The sequence below is a fragment of the Pipra filicauda genome, unplaced genomic scaffold, assembly GCF_003945595.2.
Source record: "Pipra filicauda isolate LSUMZ 115617 unplaced genomic scaffold, ASM394559v2 scaffold76_size2844353_pilon, whole genome shotgun sequence".
Taxonomy (NCBI): Eukaryota; Metazoa; Chordata; class Aves; order Passeriformes; family Pipridae; genus Pipra; species Pipra filicauda.
The window spans coordinates 1,959,133-1,981,211 of record NW_024104942.1 but is presented as its reverse complement, the minus strand read 5'-3'; the positions used below and the strand labels follow the sequence as shown (position 1 = coordinate 1,981,211).

The following is a 22,079-nucleotide window of genomic DNA, read 5'->3' as shown; positions in this document are numbered from 1 at the left end:
TTGGTCTCTAGATCTTTAAGTTATTGCCAAAAATGTAGGTATATTATTTTGTTTAATAGATTAATAAATTGACATATTAAGGAGAAATTACATGCAGACCTGCTTTTATCCCCCTCCTTCCTCCCGGTGGAGAGAGGCTGATGGAGAAAGCACCTCTTGGCTTTGTGGAGAACAGGAATACAATGGGGATAGATTTTATTTGTAACTTAGGTGGGCTAAATAACACGTAAGTGGTGGGTTGACCCTGGCTGGTCTCTGCTGCTCCTTCCACCTCAGTGGGGAGGACTCCTCACACTCTTCCTCTGTTCCAGCATGGGGTCCTCTGTGGGCTGCAGGTGGATCTCTGTTTCCCCATGGACCCCCATGGGCTGCAGGGGCACGGCTGCCTCACCATGGTCTGCACCACGGGCTGCAGAGGAATCTGTGCCCTGGTGCCTGGAGCACCTCCTGCCCCTCCTTCCTTATAGACCTTGGTGTCTGCAGGGATGTTCCTCACATAGTCTCACTCCTTTGTCTTGGTTGCAATTGCACAGGGATTTTTCCCCTCTAAACTAGGTTATCCCAGAGGTGCTATGGCTGTCACTGCTGGGCTTGGCCTTGGCCAGCAGTGGATCTGTCTTGGAGCTGAATGGCATTGGCTCCGTCACATATGGAGGAAGCTTCTGGCAGCTTCTCACAGGAGCCACCCCTGTGGCCCCTCTGGGACTAAAACCTTGCCCCGAAAATGCACTGCAACACAACACAATAACACATCATGAATATGTTATCAGATGTGGCTTAGCTTTTTAATGTAGTTGCTTCACTGATTTATTTTATGTGAGTGTATGACTGTAACTCAACTAGAATTTTCCCTTAAATGTCTATGCAGTATAATCTGATCTGTTATTTACTCTTCTAAATTAAAAACTTTTTGATATCTTATGCGGACAAACCATAGAGACTGTGGTTTCAATATTTTAGTGGTCAGTCCACAACTGATGAAAAAATTACAAATTATCTTGATACAAAACAGTGTGGATGTGATTTTAACAGTTGCCATTAGATTTGTGCTAGCTTACTGCAGCCAGTAGAGTGATACCAGCTGAAATGATCTTGCAGTCATTTCTTTGTTTTTCCAGTAGATATGTCCACATTTATTCAGCTATTGAAATGATAGCTGTGGAAGTAAACTTTTTTGTCATAGGTCCGAATTATGAGTCAGTGGAGGACATTATAAAAGCAATTTTTCAGAAGGAGCGACAAAGTATGAAGATGAAGTCTTTCAGGTAAAGTTTACCTACTTTCCTTAGTTTTTTATCTCAGGGCACTGAGAGTGGTTGCAGCTTGCCTTCTGTGGATGTTTCAGTTCAGTAAGTTCTTTCAAATCTGGAATGAGAAAGGATTGAAGAAGAGGAGGTAATAAAAGAAGATAGGCTATGTTAAGTTGGCAAACTTCACACAGGTGATGCAGCAGCACTCTGTTCCTGCTGACACAGCAATACCAAGTGTTTGTGAAAAACTATTTCAGAGGAGTTTGGTGTACCAGCCATGTGGTAGCGCCCTGTGTATGAAAACTGGCTGATGTATTAAGAGTTCCATTGTTTCCCTCATTTGGGGGAAAAATGCAGCTCAAAGCAGTGTCTTATTGGGGACTTGTTTGGGGGGAAAAATCAGAAACACTCCTGTTCATTAGTAACTTCTTGGTTGGTTGTGCTTCAATAGTGAGATGAGAATTGCTTTTGCAATACACTTTCACGCAGTGCAGCTGCAGCCGAACCTGAATGATGGACAAAACATTTAATTTTCTTTCCAGAACTCATTGTGTGTTAACCTCATGTTCACAAAATGAAAAGTAACTTTATCAAATTCATGGGTTTAGATTTTTATTTGATGTGACAAGCAATAACAACAACAAAAAAAATCTGAGCAATGCCTGGAGTGTTGTTGTGTGTTTGCTGGTATTCAGATAAAGCAGAGTCGAGTCGGTCTGCAGATTTTCATCAGTCAGAAAAAAATGCTAACAGCTTCTTGCACTTCAAAAGCCCAGAGGCTGTCAATCCTGTTAGAAATTCTGTGTGAAACATAAACAAGTACTAGTTCTAAAAGCAAAGTTTGGGAAGCACATTTGGAATATGCCATGGGCTGTATATCATTTCCTTCCTTTGGCTGCCTGTTTCACACTCTTCCTGAAAGTCAAAGGGCTGGGCTCCTGATGGTGTACTGCTCCACTTGTTTTTTATTTTTGGGTCCACTGAAACTTGGGGAACAAAACAGCAAGAAAACCCAACATACAATACTGAAAAAGAAAGGTGGCCTACAACGAATCTATTAAACTTGGTTTCAAGCCTTTTCCTTTTAGGTCTGTGACCTGGTTTTAATTGTTAAGTCCTGCAAAATACTCAGTTTCGTGAATGAGACACAGTAAAGGTGTACTCTGCCATGTAGAGTTTACACAATGCTTATTTGCCTACACAAGTTTGTTTTTCAAGTATATATAACTCTATGAATAACTCAACTAATATACTTTTAAGGTGGGTATTTTTTATCCTAGTACAAAATTAGTTCATTTGGTTTATCTTAAGATAGTTCCTAAATGGTGAGGAGCAGCATTTCTGTTGTGCTCAAGATGGGCAGAGGGTGCTTTTCACAGCCTAGACTGTTGAAAGGCCAAATATTAAAAACCATCTTGTGACTTTCAGGTTTTATCCTTGAGATGCTCATCTGGAGCAGGTCAACTTCTGGAGCCCAGGTATTCTTAGAGTGGTTTAGCATTGGTGACTTAAATTGTGGTAGATGAATTCTGAGGCTCTGCCTTGAAATGTGCTTTAGAAGTCGTAGATACAGCAGAAAGTTGGGGCTCCCTGCTCCCCCCGTCCTGCCTGCAGACTTCGGCTCAGTTCCACACTAGCGTTGGCTCCACTTTCAGTAATACCCCACTTCATAGTATCAGCTGTTTTCCGTTCACTGTTCCTTTTAAGAAAATAACCTGTTAATATAATACCACCTGTTTAGCAATGAGGAAGATTATGTACTAAAATGTTCAGCTGAATAATACATACAAACATCTGACATTTGGCCTGCTCTGAGAATAGGTGACATGCTTATTTAACGATTTGGAAAATGTTAAAATGGTGAGGTAGAAATTAAAATGTCATTTTAAAATATTTGTATTTAACTTATGTGATTCAGTCTTATTCTACATTTCCCCTTGGCATATTCGTACTGCGGGTCATGGTAGCGGTCTGACACTGCGGATACTTTGAACGATATACTGAACATTGTTGGCATTTCAGCCTAATTAATTGCATCCTATTTTGTGATTTGTCTTTGGTCCTTTGGGTTGCTGGCCTAGGATTTTTTTTTTATACTCGTCATTGTCTCATTTTAAATGTCAACAGACCAGTACTTGTGTAATTGGTTTTTTCCCCTTCTTTTCTCCCCAGTGTCAGAAAAATTGAGAAGTGATTTCTATGTCTCAGGCAGGCTACACAAAAGAAGTATATCCCAGGACTGAGTGGCAAACAGGCTAATCCAGTCTGTGCAGGTCTTGAGTGCAGGCACATGTTTTTCTGACCAGTGGTCACTGTTAGCCATGGTTTTGAACTAGAATAATCTTCTCTGGGACTGGTTTAATCACTTGTGCCAGCACTGGGCCACCCCAAAAGGCAGATCTGCATCTTCTCCGTTGAAGTCATTTCTCATGCAAAAACCTGCTGGAACCTCCTTGTCCCTGGAGTCAGGTTTAACACAGTTGTCTATGATCCTGCCACAGATCCCTCTAAAAGAAAATGCTTGGCACTGGGCTTGTTCAACTGGACATTGCAGTTTTATACACTTCAGAAGGAAAGTGTCACCCTGCTGATTTGCTTTAAACAACCCACACTTGACATATTGGTATGCCCAAGGGAATATTTAAATCTCTTGAAGAACTGCAGCCACTGACACATGGAGGCATTGCCAGAGACGGAGGGAGAAGAGCAGAGCACCTGCATGGTCTTCTGGTTTGCTTTTTTTTTCCTGCTTTGTCACTGGGATCGAGGTTTCTCCTTTTGTGGATGTTTCTTGGTCATTGCAGCCAAAGCATGAAGCAGTGTTCCCACAGTGGTGCTGCAGGCAGCTGGAGAGGAAAGCCTTGTGCTTTTTCCTCTGAAGTAACGCCTGGGCTTCTGGCTGGTGCTGAAGTGGCTGCAGTGCAGGCAGGATGCCCCATCACTCTGGATGCCCACAGCTTGTTATGTAGGTATCCTCTCCCTGCTTGAAGAGACTGAGGAGGCAGCTGGAAGCAGCTAAAACTGCATTTACTTCTTTAAGCTGTTTTGCCCTCGTAGGAAAAATACATGGAAACATTCCGCTCATCTTCCCTTCAGACTCACACTTTTCTAGTCTGCCTAAAGATTGTGAAATCACTTCAGGGTAACAACACCTGAAATTCTGTTAGCCTTGTGCTAGCTGCATGGAAGACATTTAGTTGTTTATTTTGTGGGACAGAAAGCAGCCACGTAACCTGAGGCTGCCTCGGACTGTGACTGCTTGGGCATTGCAAACATGCTGCAGTGCAGGGGCTGCTCCTGCAGGTGACAAGGGCTGGCAGCCCGAGCGGTCACATCGAGTTAGGGTTGCTGGGCAGAGCCTGCTCTGCTGCTGTCGCTCCTCCTGAATTTCTGCTGCCAAGCAGGTTTAGCGCAGGTGCCAAGTGAAACTAAGTGGGTTTAAATTGGAAACACACATTTTTGTCAGCGCTGGTTATTACAATACATGCCAGTGGAAATTGCACTTTTGCTGGAACTACAGGTGAAATCCGAAAGGTCACACACAATATTGAGCTGAGGAAAATGGCGTGCTTCAAACAGTGCCATGAAGCGCGTGGAACCAGATGAAGGCCAGTGTAGTTTTGCTCTGATCAAAAAAGATGATTTAAAGCCATGGTTTGGACATGTCTGCCTTGCTGGTGTTTGACAATGTTAGGTGAATTGCTGGTGAATGTAATTGCTTTGTCAAATGATTTTGAGGAAAGAAAAATAATGACCTGATAAAAACAGCAATTAAAAGCAACTTTTGTGAAATAAAGTCAGAATACAATAAAGTTGCTCTAATTGGCTGCAGTATAAAATCTCCAATACATTTTTGTCTAATAAGTATCATTTGAAAGAACATAAACCCAGAAAAATCACCACTGAACTGAGAACTCCGCCTGGCCTTCAGGACTCCACCTGTGCCTTGATTCATAATTTATGCTCTGGCTTTTCACTGTGCAAGAGGTCTTCACACCTCATGACATGCATTATAGATGGAGGAGTTTAGGTTAAAACATGCTTTTACTGTGAGGCACAGGGTATCACCCGCTCTCCACATTAGATTCATGTGTGCAATTTAAACAAGACCTCACTCTGCTCCCAGTAAATGCACACCAGATGTATCTTTTATAAATGTTAGGTTTTGCTGCATCTTGACACATGCCAGTAGTTTGAAGCCTGTGCATGCTTCAGTGGGGCATGAAAGCCCCATCCATTCATTCAACTGTGACATTTTGCAATAGGCAAAATTCTAGTGTTGTCAGCTATTCGCTGTTCAACTTTATTGAGTTACAATGCCTAATCTGATGCTCTTTTTTTGAATTATTTTCAGAAGTGTCAGTTTTCTTTAGCTGAGAGGTGATTGAATAGCACAGGAAAAGGAACTTGGCCAAAGTCCTCTGATCTGTGATTCCTGATGTTATGTGACATTACACATGTAAGGGTTGTCCTTCAGTGAGACTTGGGGCTTATGTTAAATAAAACATAGTAGAGAAATTTTGGCCTGGGAAAAAGACTTTGCTGTCTCTTATCTGGACACAAGCTTTCTGCTGCAGGACTGCATGTATTATGGCCATTTAAAAAAGTTGTGTTTACTATGTTTTTTATTTAATACTGTAATTTAGGTGATGTTTATTATTAATTAGCACCTGTTTGAACAATAGTCACTAGCCAGACTTACGGATGTAGACAATGGCTTAGCTTCTCATTGACCTGAAAGCTTGATGGGCCAGATGCTTTCTCACTTCCTCCAGGGCCAAGAGGCATGAATTTTGGAGGCTTGGGAAGGGCAGTGTCTTCCTTGGAAGTGTCCTGGGCTGTGTTCACGGCAACCAGGCTGCAGAGGAGCTTGCAATGCAACTGCAAGCACCAGGGTAACTGAACTGGTCTGAGGGGACCCTTCCAGTGGCAACTACCTGATGCCGTTGGGGCAGTAGGACTCGTGGTGTCTGAGGTGGTTGATCTTTATTGAAAAGTGACAGAGAAAAGTCACTTTTGAAGTGAGCAGAAAACCCCTCGTAAAAATGGGACGTATTAAGTGGAGAAAATTGTTTCAGCTCCGCCATTTTTCTGCCTGCACTGTGTCAACAGTGTTGGAAAGACAGCAGTAATTTCAAAAACAGAGCATCTGCTTCTCAGCTTGTATAAATTAGTTCCATGAAGCTCTATTGATTTGTGCCATCTTAGTAGATGGTCAGTGTGGATGTAGACAGTGGATGGTGCACATTGCAGTGCTGAGGCTGGCAGCTCTGACCACAGCACAAAGCATGGAAAATGTTTCTTGATCACTTGATCCCAAATGCAAATTTGACTTTTTACACTGTAAATACTGTTCTGGCCTAGGGATAATTTCCTTTGTAATTGCATAATGAAATAATCCCACAAAGCAAAAAAAAAACCACAGGCTGCATGTGGCTTGATATAATCTTTATTTGTTGGTCATTTTGATCCTGTACACAGCAAAATAGTAATACGAATACAGCATCTAAACTATAAAAATACTATATACATATAGAGAAGGAACAGTTAACTTTACATAAAATGGTGAAGGCACATAATGCAAGGTAATGCTCACTGTTTCACAGGCTGATTGCCACCTTTTTCCAAGGGAAAAGGGAGTGGACCATGAAAGGGAGATAAGTTTCATCCTTCCCCTGCTTCTGAGTATCTTGAGGGGTTTGGTGCAGAGCAGACTGTGTGCTCTAACATAGCACCCTGTCTTCTTTGTAAGGCTATTAGACACGAAGAGAAAGTTTAAATGTGTAAAGTTTGGGAGTATAATGAGCATTTTTTTCTTTAAGCAATAAGTTGCAAGTGATAATGAATAATTTATTTAACTTGAAGCTTTTGAGTCAAGTAGATTAAACAAATGTAATTTTGAAATATTTTAAATATTTTATATAGAGATACCTCCACATTATTGGAGATTATCAGTGCTTTTGGGGGAACCAGAAGCCAATTTCACTATTTTTTTCCTTATAGCAGCACAAATGCTCTCCACAACTCCTAGATGTTATTGCTCCTCCCTGAATGTCTGTGCTTCTATACACATTTTATTATACTCCTGGGCTAAGAAGCAGAAAATAGTTTGACATCTGCTATATTGGTTTTAATCTGTGGGTTGAATTTCATCAAAGATGGTATAAGACATTCTCTACAATGTATTCTCACCTGTTTTAACTGTTGTTCCCTGGTTGAGATATGGCCCGGAAGGGTCAGTCTTCCTAACCATGCATTTCATGGTTGCTATAGCATGTTCATGTGGCGACAGCTTTGGGACTTTTGTGCTTCTCCAGGCTGCCATTGAGCATTTCCAGCTGCAGCATCTACCTCCCTGCTGCCTTTGGATGTTGCTTCATTAATTCAGCTTTTCAGAAAGTGTATTCGGAACTGACGTTTGTTGCCTTCTGGGCCTTTTCCTGTTTGTTTCGTATAAGATCATAAATAGAGTTTTGAATATTTCACATTTTAATCCCTATTTGAAATAAAACATGCTCCCTCTAAGTAATCTTACACAGATCTGCTTCGGTAGGCAATTCTCATTCCTAACTCACCGTCATCCTCCCTCCCCTTCCTGTGGTCTCACTGCTGTGCAAGTCCAGCTTCACCTTTGCTGCAATCCAGCGTTTACCTCCACCTCCCTCAAGTGCCATTCACTTTGATTTCCTTTTCTTCTCTCATTTTTCTATGAATTTCCACCACTCATATTTTTATCGCTTCCTCTCCACTGAGACTGACAGCAATCACAACTTACTCTAATCTTAGTTTAAAGGTTTTCCCCCTGCCTTCTGTCTCCTTGACTTACCTTCTACAAACCACACTCGTATTTCACTGTGAGATTTTTCCCTTTTTTGTGCTTTTATGGGTGTCTTTTTAATTCTCTAGGATCACATTCCTCCAGAACTCTCTTTGGTCTGTATAAAAAGTCTTCAGGCTTTCATCTTCTCTGCCTTTTCCTTCCTCTGTACACGCTCCTGGGTATCTTGCTCAGCCCTATAGATTCTATCTGCAGCAACACTTCCTGGAGTATTTTACTACCTCTGTACAGAGTGTTTTTCTACTGTCTCCAAAACTTCATCCAGAAAGTCAAACCATTGAGAGGAGCAGATTTACTCTCCATCTACTCCCTTATTCTTGCTCTGTCTTTCCCTGTGAAGAATAATGCTTTCCTTCAAGTTCCATTCAGACTGCCTCCATCTTCAGCTGCCTTTTCTCTTTTGTCCTTTTCCTTTGAATCATATAATAATTTAGCCTGGAAGGGACCTGTTGATGTCATCCAGTTCAAAGAAGGGCAAACTTCAAAGTCACGTCTTTATTATAACCATTTTACTGCTATTTCAGATATTGCTTAATTTCTGGTTTTCTTTTTTCATCTCTGCTATTCCCTGAGATCTCTATCAATTCTATTTCTCCTTTAAGCTTATTGACCAAAATACCAAGAACATAAAGCAGGTGTGTGGAAGCATTGTCTTTGTATCCAATTTACTAGTTCAATGCTGCTTCTGCTGCTTGTGCCTAATTCTAGATTTGCCCTGATGTTCAGAGCTTGCTGTCCCCAAGCGCTTCCCATCTCCTCTTTACTCACCCACTGCTTGCCCTCAGGTTGTCACAGCTTCCTGTGTCTCTGCCCACTTGGCCACTTTCTAGGCAGAGTTGACCTTGCCTTTGGGTCTCTCACAGCTTTTTTGTGTGAGGCAAAAGCTGTGTGTTTGAGTCCACAGTAATCACTCCTGATTCGCTTGTGGTCTCTCATCCTCACACACTGTTCTTTGCTCTCTCTTTTAGTTGGTGTCTTCTGCTTCAAACTGTACACTCTTTGAGTTAATTTCATCCTTTTTTCCCAATGTTTATGTATCTTTCTAGAAATGATCACACCTAACTAACTTTGTTATTCTTTATTATGCCTCAGTGTCTCATAGGGCAAAAGCTGGGTTAAATCAAAAGTTTCAATTAAATCTACTGCATTCATAATTACATGAAACTATGTTTTGAAAAAATCTACCCTGAATTTCTGCTGTCTCTTATCATAATTTTAGTAACTTATTTTTCTATTCTTAGTTGTCATTTGAACTCTCTGAATTTAGACTGCAGCTGTACAATGACGATTGCATAAATCTGTTGTGCATTTTCGCTGTGACTACTTTTTGTACTTCTAACTCAGCTTGGATCCAACCATCTACTCGCATTTTCTGTAGGCCCTTGTTTTGAAAGATATTGGTGAGGACTGCAAAAAATCCTGAGTGTGCTTACTATCATAGTTACTGCTATTCATCTAATAAAAAAATAAATGTGAATGGCATTGATCTTCAGTAATCCCTTAAGGGGCTCATTCAAAATTAATTATGAATTGATCATTAATTAAAAAGATGAGTTAAATTCTTGGGTACTGAATGTGCATACTCTATTATGCAACTCCTGGAATAATCATCTGGGGTTTGATGTGTCTGTCTGGGATGTTTCGCAACTGCGAGAACACATAAGCTGAAGTGCAGGAAGAAGGAAATGCCATCATGGACCTTCCACTCTGTCGCCTCTTTATTGTGGGTTCAGTTTGTGTGGAAACAATGTTTATACATTAATTTCTTGACTACATCTGTAAATAACCTGCACGAGTTATGGCTAAAATTTGTCCCTACATTCCAAAAACCCCTTTAACTTGGGTGTGGTTTTGGCACGTATTTTTGGTACAGTTTTTAAGGCTGGAAAATGCTTCTAAGACCATTGAGTCCAACCATTAACCTACATTTTCAAATGTCTATTTCATTACAAGATTCCTTTGCATCAAATGTCTATTTCATTACCTTTTGTGTCAATGTAATTTATATTACATCTATGTAAATGTCTATCCCATTACAAGCTTACAAGCTTCTCCATTACATTTTATGCGTTTGTTTCTTTTTCAACAAAGCAACCCTTGTGCTGCTGAGGTTTATGAGGTAGTTAAATGGGATTATCTCTTTTAAAAGAGGAAAATTGAGACATAAAAATTTATTTTCCCATGATCATATGAGGAGTCTGAGCATCAGGAGAGGCACCAACTTTGTTGTAATTATTTTCAAGCCAGTGTTTTACCTGTAGGCCGCTTCTGTCTCTTTCCTGCTCTTTTCCATGAGCTTTGGGAAATGTTTCTGAGCATGCTTTTCGGCAGTCAGTGTATGTTTGCAATGTGAGAAGCAATAATTTTCTAAAAGGGACCATCAGGTAATATTGTAATGGGAAAAAGGCAGTAGTGTGGATGTCCACAATTTGTTTAGGATGTTTAGATTCCATGTTCCTAAGAGGTTGGGTTGTGCCCACTGGATTTTTTAAGATACAGTCATTTATACTCAGAGAAATATGTGCTTTTGTGGAAACTGGAATTCATTTCACCTTCGTTTCTGTAGAAGGTGGAGGGATGGCAGATAAAGTGAAAGAACTGGAGGAAAGAAAATTAAATTTGAAGCATTTATTTTGGAGAGTTTTCGCACAGCTTCCTTTTAATCCCTGATTAACAGATGAAAGTAGATATGCTGAGACACGGCTCTAGTACTAAACCCTTTGATAACAGAATTACAGTGTCTTTATTGTACAGGCTTGGTTGATTTGTCTGCATCAGCTTCTGCAGCAGCGATTCCTAGGCAGTCAGAGAATAGCACAGATGAGGAGCTGTTATCCGTGTTGTGTCCAAGACAGGCACTTACATGTATCCCAGGAACCATTACTGTCTGTAATGCCTACTGCTGATTATCAAGGCTGGAGCTGCTAGTGCAAATAAAAATTGTCCTTGGATGGGTTGGTCCAAAGCAATGATAAATGTCGTTGGTCACTTAAATGCTAAAAGAATTTTCGTGTTATTGAACTTAAAAGGAAAACACTGAAAGCCCAAAGTCATCGTAATATTTATAACGAGCATTCCTGATATCAAAATGAAAATTATTATATCTAACATATGTACACTGTCCCCTTTCAGCCATCTTCCAGGATGGAGGAGCACTTTTGCTGTCTTCTAAATCAGTCTTTCCATTGGCGGTGGCTGCACCATGTTCCACATCTCCACCCGGGATCCCTCCTTTTCCTGCCGGCTGGGGCTGTAGGTCCCTTGAGTCGCCCGTTTATTGGCAGCGATGACTGAAACCACAACTGCCAAGAAGAGGATCAATAACAAGGCCAGCGTTACTGAGCCAATGGAGGTGAATATGTTCGAGATCAAGTCAGTTGTCAACTGGAAGGATTGAAATAATTGCAATATAATTTCCATCAAGAGAATACTGAGACACACTTGAGCTACCGTGGAAGGAAAAGAAAAAACATTCTATGGACAGGGCTCTGCACAGAGAAACTACTGCTGAAGCAGTAGAGAAGTGCATTAGCCCCTCCAGATTTTGTTCTATGGGCTCCAGAAAGATACACACGTGGTACTGGATGTTTAGTATTCAAGGCAGAGCTGGATGAATTTCATGCAATGACCCATTTCTTTTGACAGCTTCCTTACCTTGAAAGTAACTTGTAAGTTAATATGTCTGCAGACTATAGTAGTAATTCAGCAATTATTTGTTTATTCACTTAAATAATAATACATTATTCCTGTTTTGGTTGTGAACATGTTCTTGCTGGTCTTTGCTACTGCAAGTTAAACATGAGCTAATTTGACTGGATATATATTCAGCCACATTTGTATTTCTCATGCTGGAGGAGTCAATTTTATGTGAAAAAAACCCAAACATATATATATATACACACACACTTATATGTATAGATTATATATACTTATATTTATATATATAGATTATATGTAGAAAATTTGCTTTCATAAATATTTTTGTAAAATGTACTATTTCTACAGGCATTCCTGCCAGTAAACTTTTCTATCAGCTTGTTTGCATGATATATGTAAAAAGGCTGCATGGGAGCACAGCTAAAATCTATTGCATGAGAAATTAATCAGTACATTTACACAAATATGTTTTAAAATATTCATCCAGCTCTTGTTCCACATAGAGACTTCATAGCTTCATCTACAGAAACACAAGCAGCACAATACAGGATGAATGTAAGGATGCTCTGATTTTTTAAATTTTTTTTTTGAGTTTTTACGTGGCAGTGGGAAAGGTAATAATGTCAGAAGGCACAGTGCACATAAACAAATCTATCAGTTGAAAAGCTTTAGACCAGAGAAACTTTATAGTTGGTACATGAACGTTTTATACACATCTATGTATATGCTTGCATGTGTAAAAAATGCTTATGGTGAGGTGAACCAAAAAAGTGATGTGGTTAGTGTGGAAAAGTGGTCACTATGGACAGAATGACCCCAGCAGGAATTGAACTTCTGGGCAGATTCTGCCATCTGTCGTCTTTTGATTTGTATTATGAGTGACAGCTGAACTGCCCGAGATGAATGTGTGCTTCAGGCTGAACTTTCAAATCCCAAAATATTTAGAAATGGGAAACAGCAGGTCAAAGCCCGTTTCCCAGTTAGATGCTCCAGGGTATTTTAGTGACCTGCTTACTCGTCATTTCTAAGGAAGGACAGTTACAGTCCAGAGAACGACGATGATCCTGCATTCAGCGATGGGTGCACTGGAAAGTGGCTGCTGCTGGTGTGTGTACATCACTTGGACTCCTGCCTTTGCAGGAGATCAACAATGCCAGAGGGAAAACATTAAAACAATTCTTCATCTTTTTAACTCTCTCCAACTCCACACTGATGTAAAAGGTCCCACTGTAATAGTAAAAGCAAGTTTGGCTCAGGGATTCTCTCTAGGGGATATATGATCGACTAGGATGTTTTCCTCTGTCCTTGATAGCTAAATATATGGTCCCTATTATTTAAAAAAAATTTTTCCCAATAGAAATAATCTAAGTGCAGGTGACAGACCACATGAATCCAACTGTAAAACAAGGTGGCATAAGACATGTTGGTCCATTAAGTAGTATTGGATTGGGATAGTAATTTTGTCTTTGGATGGTGTTACAGATATATTTGAGATCATAGTTTTGCTCTGTACTCTGTTAAGCTATGACCCTTGTTCCTCTTCTCTCAGAGATGCTGCAAATTTTTAATGCAATTTTTTGTTCTCAGAAGCTGTCTTAGATTTTCATTGTCTGGTCTGGGAAACTGAGGACTGAGGTAGTCGAAGTTAACTCTATCCTAGGGTTGAACAGAACAAAGAAATTGTGAAAGAAATTCAGTACCATAGGCAACTGGATGGTATTGCCTTGTCTCTGGTATGTGAAATGTCTGAACTTATTCTCCTGTTTTCCAGTCTATGCTCTTTACATTCCTGTTGTAAGCATGTCTGTATCTATGGAGACGTTTTCATTTATGATATCCTTCAAAATAATTTGATTTCTAAAAGAAAAGTTTTATGCAAAGAATTGGAGAGGAAAAAAGGCCTGTAACTGGTTAAAATGCAGTCACATATCTAAACCTCATTCTCAATTTAAAATCATCATAACAAGGCTTTTTTTCATTTTGCAATAGTTATTCATAACAGAAACCTTACCCATCCTGAGCCACTATGTAAAAGAAGTTACTCCACTGATTGATATCTAGACAGCCGGGGTTTTTACCATGAGCAAGGACATAAACTAACTTTATTTCTGCGTTTATGTTGCTTGTAATTTTTAAATATGAAAAAAAGGGTCCTTTCTTCATCTTTTTAGGTAGATTCTATTGATCAAAACCCCTCCACCACGCAAGTGCTGTCCCCTGGTTTATCAGCCCACAGCTCACTGCTGAAGTTTACAATATAGGTGGCCCCCTTAGCAGTTGCACTGAACTGCTAACAAGAGTTGCCAGAAGGCTCTGCAGTCTGGTCCCATCAAAATCAACTGCTTCTTTAGTAATTAATGGCTGGACAGTTAAATTAATTTTGAAAATCAGCTGGCTGATCTGGAAAAAAAAAATCTGAAAAGCTCTGTCCCCCGTCATCTCAGAGTCTGTTCATTGTGTATTTGTTGATGATGATAGACTAGATTGTAACAGGTGATCCCAAAAAGAAAAGGATTGAGCAGTATTTTTAGGAACATAGTGCTGCTGAGACAGTGGAAAAAGGGGTTTCTGTCACTGACCCTACCATTTACTTTGAATAATGGTAGGGAAGGGCTTTAAAAATATAGTTTGAAATTAAAGGTCCCATATCACTCTTTCAGGCTTTTCTGGTAAGTCCTTGCCTGTTGCTTTCCCCCTCGATGGATCACATAGGCTGCTATTCCCTTCCTGATATGAACTAGTTAAGATCTGGTTATTGAACTGACTGGTTGGTACATGGCAAGATACAATTTTTTGGTGTCTTTATCACAAAGCTGTGGCTGAGACCCACACCAGAGATGTTCTGTGGCCTAGAGATACAAAAGCAGAAGGGGAAAGCCCAGGAAAGGAAAGAACAGAGCAAGACAAACTATTTTGTGTCAGCACAAAAAACAAACAAACAAAAGAAAAAAAACCAAACCCCAAAACAAACAAACAAAAAAACCCCAAAACAAAACAGAAACAAAACCCCACAAGACTGCTGATAGCCTTTCAGAAAGAATTCTTGCTAATAAATACCACATGGTGATCACAGCTATTTCTAAATGTAACTTCAGCACTGCTTATGAATAATTAAATATATGTAGGGTAAATGAAGGAGGGTTAATTAACTGACTGGGCAATACCTTAGAGATTGTCATTACACTTTGAGCAGGAGGCTGGACTGTGAGAACTCCTGAGGGCTCTTCCAACCTGAATTATCTTATGAGCCTGTTTAAAAGGTAATTGGTGACAGAGCAGTTGTGAAAGTTCCCCTGCCCCTAATATAGAGGAGCTGTCAGTAAAAGCTGTATCCTTAGTGGTAATGGATGCTGATGGCAAGATGATGTCATGTCCCATGGTACTACCAGCAAAATGAAGTCTGCTGACACTAAAAGATCTATCTGCTTCTCACTAAGTTATTTTATGTAGCATGCTCTATTTATATGTCTTTGAATGTCAGCTAGAGCAAGACAAATGTATTTTGGCAAAATTAAAAAAAAAAAAAAAAGGAAAGAAAAAATATTACTGAATTTAGTTTTCATGTAGTGAACAGTTTCATCTGCAAAGACAGGAAGAAATGCAGGAAAAAATCTGTCTTTTTTTGGAGTCAAGTCCTTTGGCTTTTCACTGGCAGTTTCATTTCAAAGTTGATTATTAGGGTTATTCTAATTATTAAATTAAAATTATTTAAAATATTTAGATTAGAGAAAATAAATCCTTGGATAGAGTGAAACTCCATTGTAGGACTGGGTTTTGCTTTTCATTTGGTTATTGAAATAGATTTATTGTTCCACTTTGGTTCCTTGATTTGCTTTGGATAAGGAAGGCCCAGTTCACAAGTCAAAGCTCAGAGGCATTTATCAATCCAGTATATGTATGCTTATCTTTAAACAAGCTGTCCCTGAAATGGTCATTTTATAAGAGGGAACATTAGGGATTTGCTATATATGAACGTTTCCATGTGTGCCAAGTGTCAAAGGCAAGTGGAATTGCACAGAGAGGAAGCCAGCAAAATGCACAGGGCCTCTTCCCCGGTGAGTTTTACCTCAGCGTGACTTAGCTCATCTAATCCTGCCTTGTGTCATTACAGGGATGAGAAGCAAGGCCAGAGACACCAAGGCTGAGCCAGATCAGGGAGAGAGAAGAGCGAGCTGTGGTGCTGGTGGAGAAATTCCTGCAGGTGTGAGAGAAGCAGGGTGTTGTTCCTTGGGACGCTGCTGCGTGGGCACGAGCTTTGCATGGGAAAGTGTGGTTCAGATGTGTCTTTGGGATGTGAAAGGCACGACGTGCTCTGAAAGCAGCAGCATTCCTCTGTTGCTGGGCATTAAGAATTAGCCAGCTTTCATTTCAGCACTCGCATAGGACTGTGCCTCATTCTGGATTCCTCGCCAGACAGAGACATCAACACAAGATTTAAAATACACGGATTGTCAAACCCTGGAGAATTCCCTTCTCTACCACGTGCAGGGCTTTCTGGGAATTCTGCAGCTGCTCTTGAGCACCGGAGCTTTCACTGGGAAAGTCTCAGGATCCTGAGTCCTGACACCACTCACAAGGTTATCACTTCATTCCCGATAAGAACATCTGATCCATGCCATCCAGGTTTACTGCCCCCAAATCAAAACCATTTGCTATTGTAATGAGGGCTGATTGGCTTGAGTGGTCCTAATCCATGTCAGAATTTCTTTGAAAGGTTTGGGGGCGTATAGGGGTAATAGTGAGCAGCCAAAGAAAAGCCATTTACTTGATTAAAAAGCCCATTGATGTGCTGAGTTTATTTCACAGAGGATTTACTGCCATTCTTATCAGAATTTTTTCTGTTAAAGGCTGAATTCATATACGAATCTGGGTAGTTCAAGAAGAAATCTAGTCAGTCATATACAAATCTGCTATTATGAGATGCACTGATAACCCCAACCTCTGAGACAAGTTTATTTTCAACAGCAGTAAAGTGGCCATAAATCTATAGATTGACTTTGTTCTAATAAAGATTGAGTGGCACATGAACTCGCTTTTTCTGTGATTTTCTTTTTTCATCTTCACAAGTCATCACCTGTTCCTCTCCCTCACATCATTTATAAGAGATAGCTGCTCTGCTTGTCCTAAACACCGGCCACTAGGTCCCAAGAGCTGTGTTGACCTGTATGTTGGGCTGTTGAGTTGAACTTATAATCCATTTTGGACTAATTTAAGGAGAACAGATTCATGTCCAGCTGATCTAAACGCTGCACAGGCCACTGGAAATGGCAAACTGTTTTAAAGATTTTATACACGTCACCTATTTCCTTTAACTGCTTTATCCTTTAGTGGTTTACCCTGGTTTCCTACTTCGTGCTGTTGCCCATGTGGGCACTGAGCTTTGAGTGTGTCTATACACAGTTATTTCTCAGGTACTTGAATAGTTTACTGCTTTCTACTTTGGTACATGTGGCAACAAAGGAAGCAGCACTTAGTGCACCTTAGCTGATTTCCTACTGTTTGTCACCAGTGAGACCACCACTGCTTTTCCTTCTACACACCTCACAACTCTCCAGTTCATCTTGTAGGCTTCAAAAGTGGCAGTTGCGTTGCATAGAGACATTCTTCTTGTCCCCATGCGTGAAGAAAGGAATTTCTGAAAGGTGCAATATATGCTGTATTGCAAACCTGGTGCTTAACAAGTTTCAAGATTATCTGGTTAGAAAAGTGAATTCTCAGAAATTGATAAGCAGAAAACAAGAGTTAAAAACAGACCTAGGAAGACTTCAGGTCCAGTTCAGGATGGCCTATAGTTGCCACATTGGCTGTGGTGCCTTCTGTATGCAAAGTAACACCCCAAGGCAAGCATGACTGCTTTTTTCCTCCACATCTTAGGAAGTTCTCCCTGACACCGTGTTCACTAAGAGGAGGCTATCCTTGTTGTCCCTCACCTACCTCTGCAGTCCTCTGAAAAATCTCTCTATATGACATAAAGAGTTGTAGATCATCTTGAAATTCCATTATTACCATTGCTGTTTCTACCATCAATGTCTGAGTTGTTTTCCTGATATCTGCAGGAAAATACAATCCCATTGATGGAGGGCCTGAATGAGACCCCAAGTCCTGTATGTACCCCTGTGGATATTGCTGAAGAAAAAACTTCTGATGTATGCAGAATATCCACAGTATAATACATATAGGCAGTTCACCTTGAAGAAGAAAGATTGTAAGTAATTTATTTTTTTTATTTTTCCATTATCTGTTGGATTATTGTCTGAATATTTTCTTAAAATGTCTCTGAAGAAATTACATTCACAATGATCTCTATGTAGTATATATATTTTTTATAAAATATAGTTTGAATAGTTTATCTTAGTTGACACATGACAGTTTTAATTGATTTCTTCCTGGAAAATGTCAACTTTTAGTTTTCTGACAGTTCTTGAAATCAAAGCAAAAGTGGAGAGAGAATTCATGTTAGCTGCTATAATGATAAATTGATCATCTGGCTTGACCAGTTATACATCAGAAAAATGCAATCTTTGCTATCAAGGAAGAATTACATCTCTGGTATTCTGTGAGAAAATGAAGATGGAGATGATTGAAGTGTAGGATTTAGCTGGGCTTGCAAGGAACGTACCTCATTAAGAAATTCTGACAGCCTCCCTCCTGGCACATGAAGCTGCACTGTTGTGACACTACAGAAGTTAATGAGGAAGTTTGTTCTAATTATAGTGGAGCAAGAAATTGGAGATTGGAGACGGAGCTCTCTGAAGTGTTGCAACTAAATTGTAAAGCGGACTTTGGTTAAACATGGGGTTTGTTCACATTAGTCTTGATCTTCCAGTCAGATTGGCATACCCAGACCTCCTCCTCCCCACATTAGATTCCAAGACCATTACTAGATCACTTTAAATCAAAACAATTGGCCCCTTCCTCAGTGCTAGTACATGCAGTAATGTTCAGCTTACGTGGCCTATTGACAATATTAGCCTTTTGACCAAGTAGCTTTTCCAACTTGGAAGCTCACTTTTAGAAATTAACCTTTAAAGAACAGGTTACATGCAGTAACTGTAATTTTTTTAACTACTTGTGGTATTGATGTCTGACTTGTATTAACTGTTTAATGAAAGTGGTCCAGGTATGAAAACAGTGGTGTTTAATATGTCTTGATGGTCTTGATGGTGTTTAATATGTCTTGATTCCATCTTGGGCAGATGGAATAATATTTCTGGTTTTGGCCACTGTACTGTACACGAGCCATGGACCCAAAAGAGGCAGAAGTACATAAGTAGGCCCTTAAAATCTCCATCAAATATTTTGCTGGATTAGTATCTCACGGAAAAAATATTAAATGCCTTTTCTCTTAGACAGCACTGTTGGTTACACAGAGAGAAGCGACTTGGGTGGCAGTTTGGGAGACCAGCTCTCATTAACCTGTGGGCTTTGAGAAGACTCCTTGATAGGTTCTGCAGCAACTACCAGTGCTATTTTTGTAAGGGTTCTCCAGCTCTTTTTAAGATCATCTCGGTGGCGCAGCACAGATTAAATGTGCAGCTCCAATGTGTTGTTATGAGATGCCTTTTAAAATTCTATCGACAGCCTCTGGTGTAGGAATTTCACCATCTGCTGCAATCTGAAAGGATAAGAGGGGGAATCTATAGCTGGTGCAGATCCAGGCAAACCATGCTGAGGAGGAGTTTGTCCCATAGTTGCTATAACACTGACTAGACAAGTGTTTTAGTAAAAGGTGTCAGTCTCTGGGGTGCAACATCCCTTTCCAGTTTGGGAAATGCTTTGGGGCATCATATAGAATTATTTTTGTACATGGCTGACAGTGCAGTGCATCAGGGAAAAACTGCTTTACAGCTTTGAGGCAGCAGATTCTATATGAATAAATCTTGGTGGTGGATTAAATCCTTCTCAGGCAAGTGTCTGCAGGAAGGAATGGATGATATTTAAACTCAAGACTATTGCTGAAAACAGTAACTTTCTGTCATTGCCCTGTGTGTAGCTGGGTTGAGTTTACTGCATCCCTGTAGTCACCACTGCAGAAATGACTCCTGAACAGGGATTTGGGAGAACACACAGTAGTGGCCTTTTGAGGAAGTCCGATCCTGCTTCATGGAAGAGTGAAGTGGGTGTAAGGGGGTCAGTAGATTAAATCCTAAAGCAGAAGAAGACTATAAAAAGATGCTACAGGCCTGAAGATGAGGGCAGGACAGTTCCTGAGGAAAAGAGGTGAAGAGCAGTTTAGTAGTCAGGGTGAAATAGTTAAAATAATGAGATAGAAGAATGGATTTCAAAACTGCTTTCTTCATTGACTCCATAGGTGCTGATCAGACCAGCATGGGGAGGATGATGTCTTGATACTCAAGATGGAGCTGATGTGAATGACAGCATTTGGATAAGAGGGGCAGGAAATGATAATGTAGGGTATCAACAAGGGTATCTAAGTCAAGGGGGCAACTAAACCATTCCTACTGCAAACTTCTGCTTTCCTGAATTTTGCATGTATATTTTATCTCTCACTCTACATTCTGGTTTTTTTCTGTATAAGGGGGGAAAACTATAGAAATGTTGCTGAGGAATTTGCAATGTGGAAGCCCAAAGTCCATCTGTGTGGACTATTGTTTCTCCTCACTGATGTATCCATGTGCATTTCTTTCACCATGATTCTCCTGTGTTCTGAATTAGTAATCTCAGTTAACTGAGTTGCACAACCTAAGTTGTGCACAACCTGGAGCTGCTCAAAACTCCACTTTTCAGCACACAGCAGTTGGGATAAAAGATCTCTTTCTTAATTAGTGATGTTAGAGGTGGATTTTTTTAATTTTATTTCTGTAATCAGATCTTTGAGAACAGCACCAAGTACCCATCAAAGACCAGCACCACATACAAGTGCAGCCACCTTCTGTGGGCTGTGGTTCCTGACTGTGACAATGTGTAGCAGGATCGGGTCCTCTTGCCTCCAAGTCCTGGTTCTCTTGCATAGGTGCAACCTGTGCTGAAACTCAGCCCTGTCTCCTTCCACTTTCTGTGGGAATAAGAAACTGCTCTGTTTGTCCAGTGATGTGTAGTAGGTGGGTCAGCAGTGTATGATATAGCAGAGATCATTTTGATTTCTGTCTGATTTTGTAACTGCCAGACACTTTCCATCCCTACTTCTCTGCTAATAGGAGAAGCCTACAATCTCAAAACTGTTCATGAAATTCTTCTCTGTATTTTGTGCTAAGCTCCTGCAAAACAGCCATGTGTTGCTACCTAGCATTAATATTATGCTGTCAAGTGGTGATGAAGTAAGTAGCTATTTGACTGTTTCACACTGTCAGACAACAAGGTATCAAGTCAGCATCTAGCCTTTGCTGGGTGCAGCACTTCGATTGCAGCCATCTCGTGCTTCCAACTGTAAATATTAATGGTATAAGATAGACCTTTATTGGCTACATAATACTTGCCTTAGCACGCTATGTGACACTGTCACGTTACTTAGCTAATTATATTCCTCGATAAAAACTTTTAGTGTGGTTTCATCCTACTGGCTTTTTTTTCTACCAAAAAGTTGAATAGAGACAACATCACTATGGTTTAGCTTCAGGACAGACTTTGCTGGAGATGCATACAGCAAAAGTGTAAATGAAAAAAATTATAAACTTCCATGTTAGTAATTATTCATTGAAACCTTGTTTAAACTTGATTTAGACTTCTCATTTGTTGGTGGATTATTTTTTCTTATGGCTTTTTTTTTTTTTTTTTTTTTTGGTTAGTGTGCTTCCATCTTATTGATAGAATCATATGAGTTTGTGTCTCTCTACCTGTGAACCTTACCACTGTCCTCAGGGACTCCTGGATCAAGTACTGCATACCTAATATAGTACCTAGTCATTGTGTTAATAGCATTGGCATTCAACAGGTTTGCATCTGACTGTGAACTGGATGAAGCCAACTGTAATAATTAATTTTTGGATATCTGCTGAACATGCAAGTGTTTTAGAAAGTCCCTTTCTATGGTATAGCTAGCATAGTACGTGAGGAAAAGGTCTCTAAAATGCGGTAGAGATTTCTCTCAACTTTCTACTCCATGCTTTTACCTTACTGCCACCTAAAGATAACTAACAGAAAATACATTGTACTTCAGATTAGAGAGTTTTACTCTGATATGCTGGGAAAAAATGGCAGCCTTGTCAATGTCTTTCTTTTAAGAAGAATGCCTACACTTTCAGAAGATTTTCTTGAAGATCATACTGGGGATAGGAAAAAAAATCTGCTGACTCAGCTCACTGAATTTACCTCTGGTCCTCCAAGACAAGGCATATTGACCATGAAGCCAAATCACCCTGTTTCTAACTAGAAGA

The 22,079-nt window shown here is 40.1% G+C and overlaps 1 protein-coding gene across 4 annotated transcripts in view; it reads right to left on the bottom strand.

Annotated features, from left to right (window-relative positions):
• Positions 1–1,315: 1,315 nt before the first annotated feature.
• CRB1 (crumbs cell polarity complex component 1) overlaps positions 1,316–22,079 on the bottom strand; it is a 106,045-nt gene continuing 85,281 nt past the window's right edge. Inside the window, exon 12 of one of the 4 annotated variants that reach the window (XM_039389776.1) lies at positions 1,316–1,365. In XM_039389776.1, coding sequence (XP_039245710.1) covers positions 1,360–1,365 — 6 coding nt within the window. In that variant the 3' untranslated portion in view covers positions 1,316–1,359. Of the gene's footprint in view, positions 1,366–6,683; positions 11,473–12,735; positions 12,973–22,079 lie in introns of those variants that run through there. The other 3 variants (XM_027713260.2, XM_027713259.2, XM_039389775.1) reach the window with 3 other exon arrangements.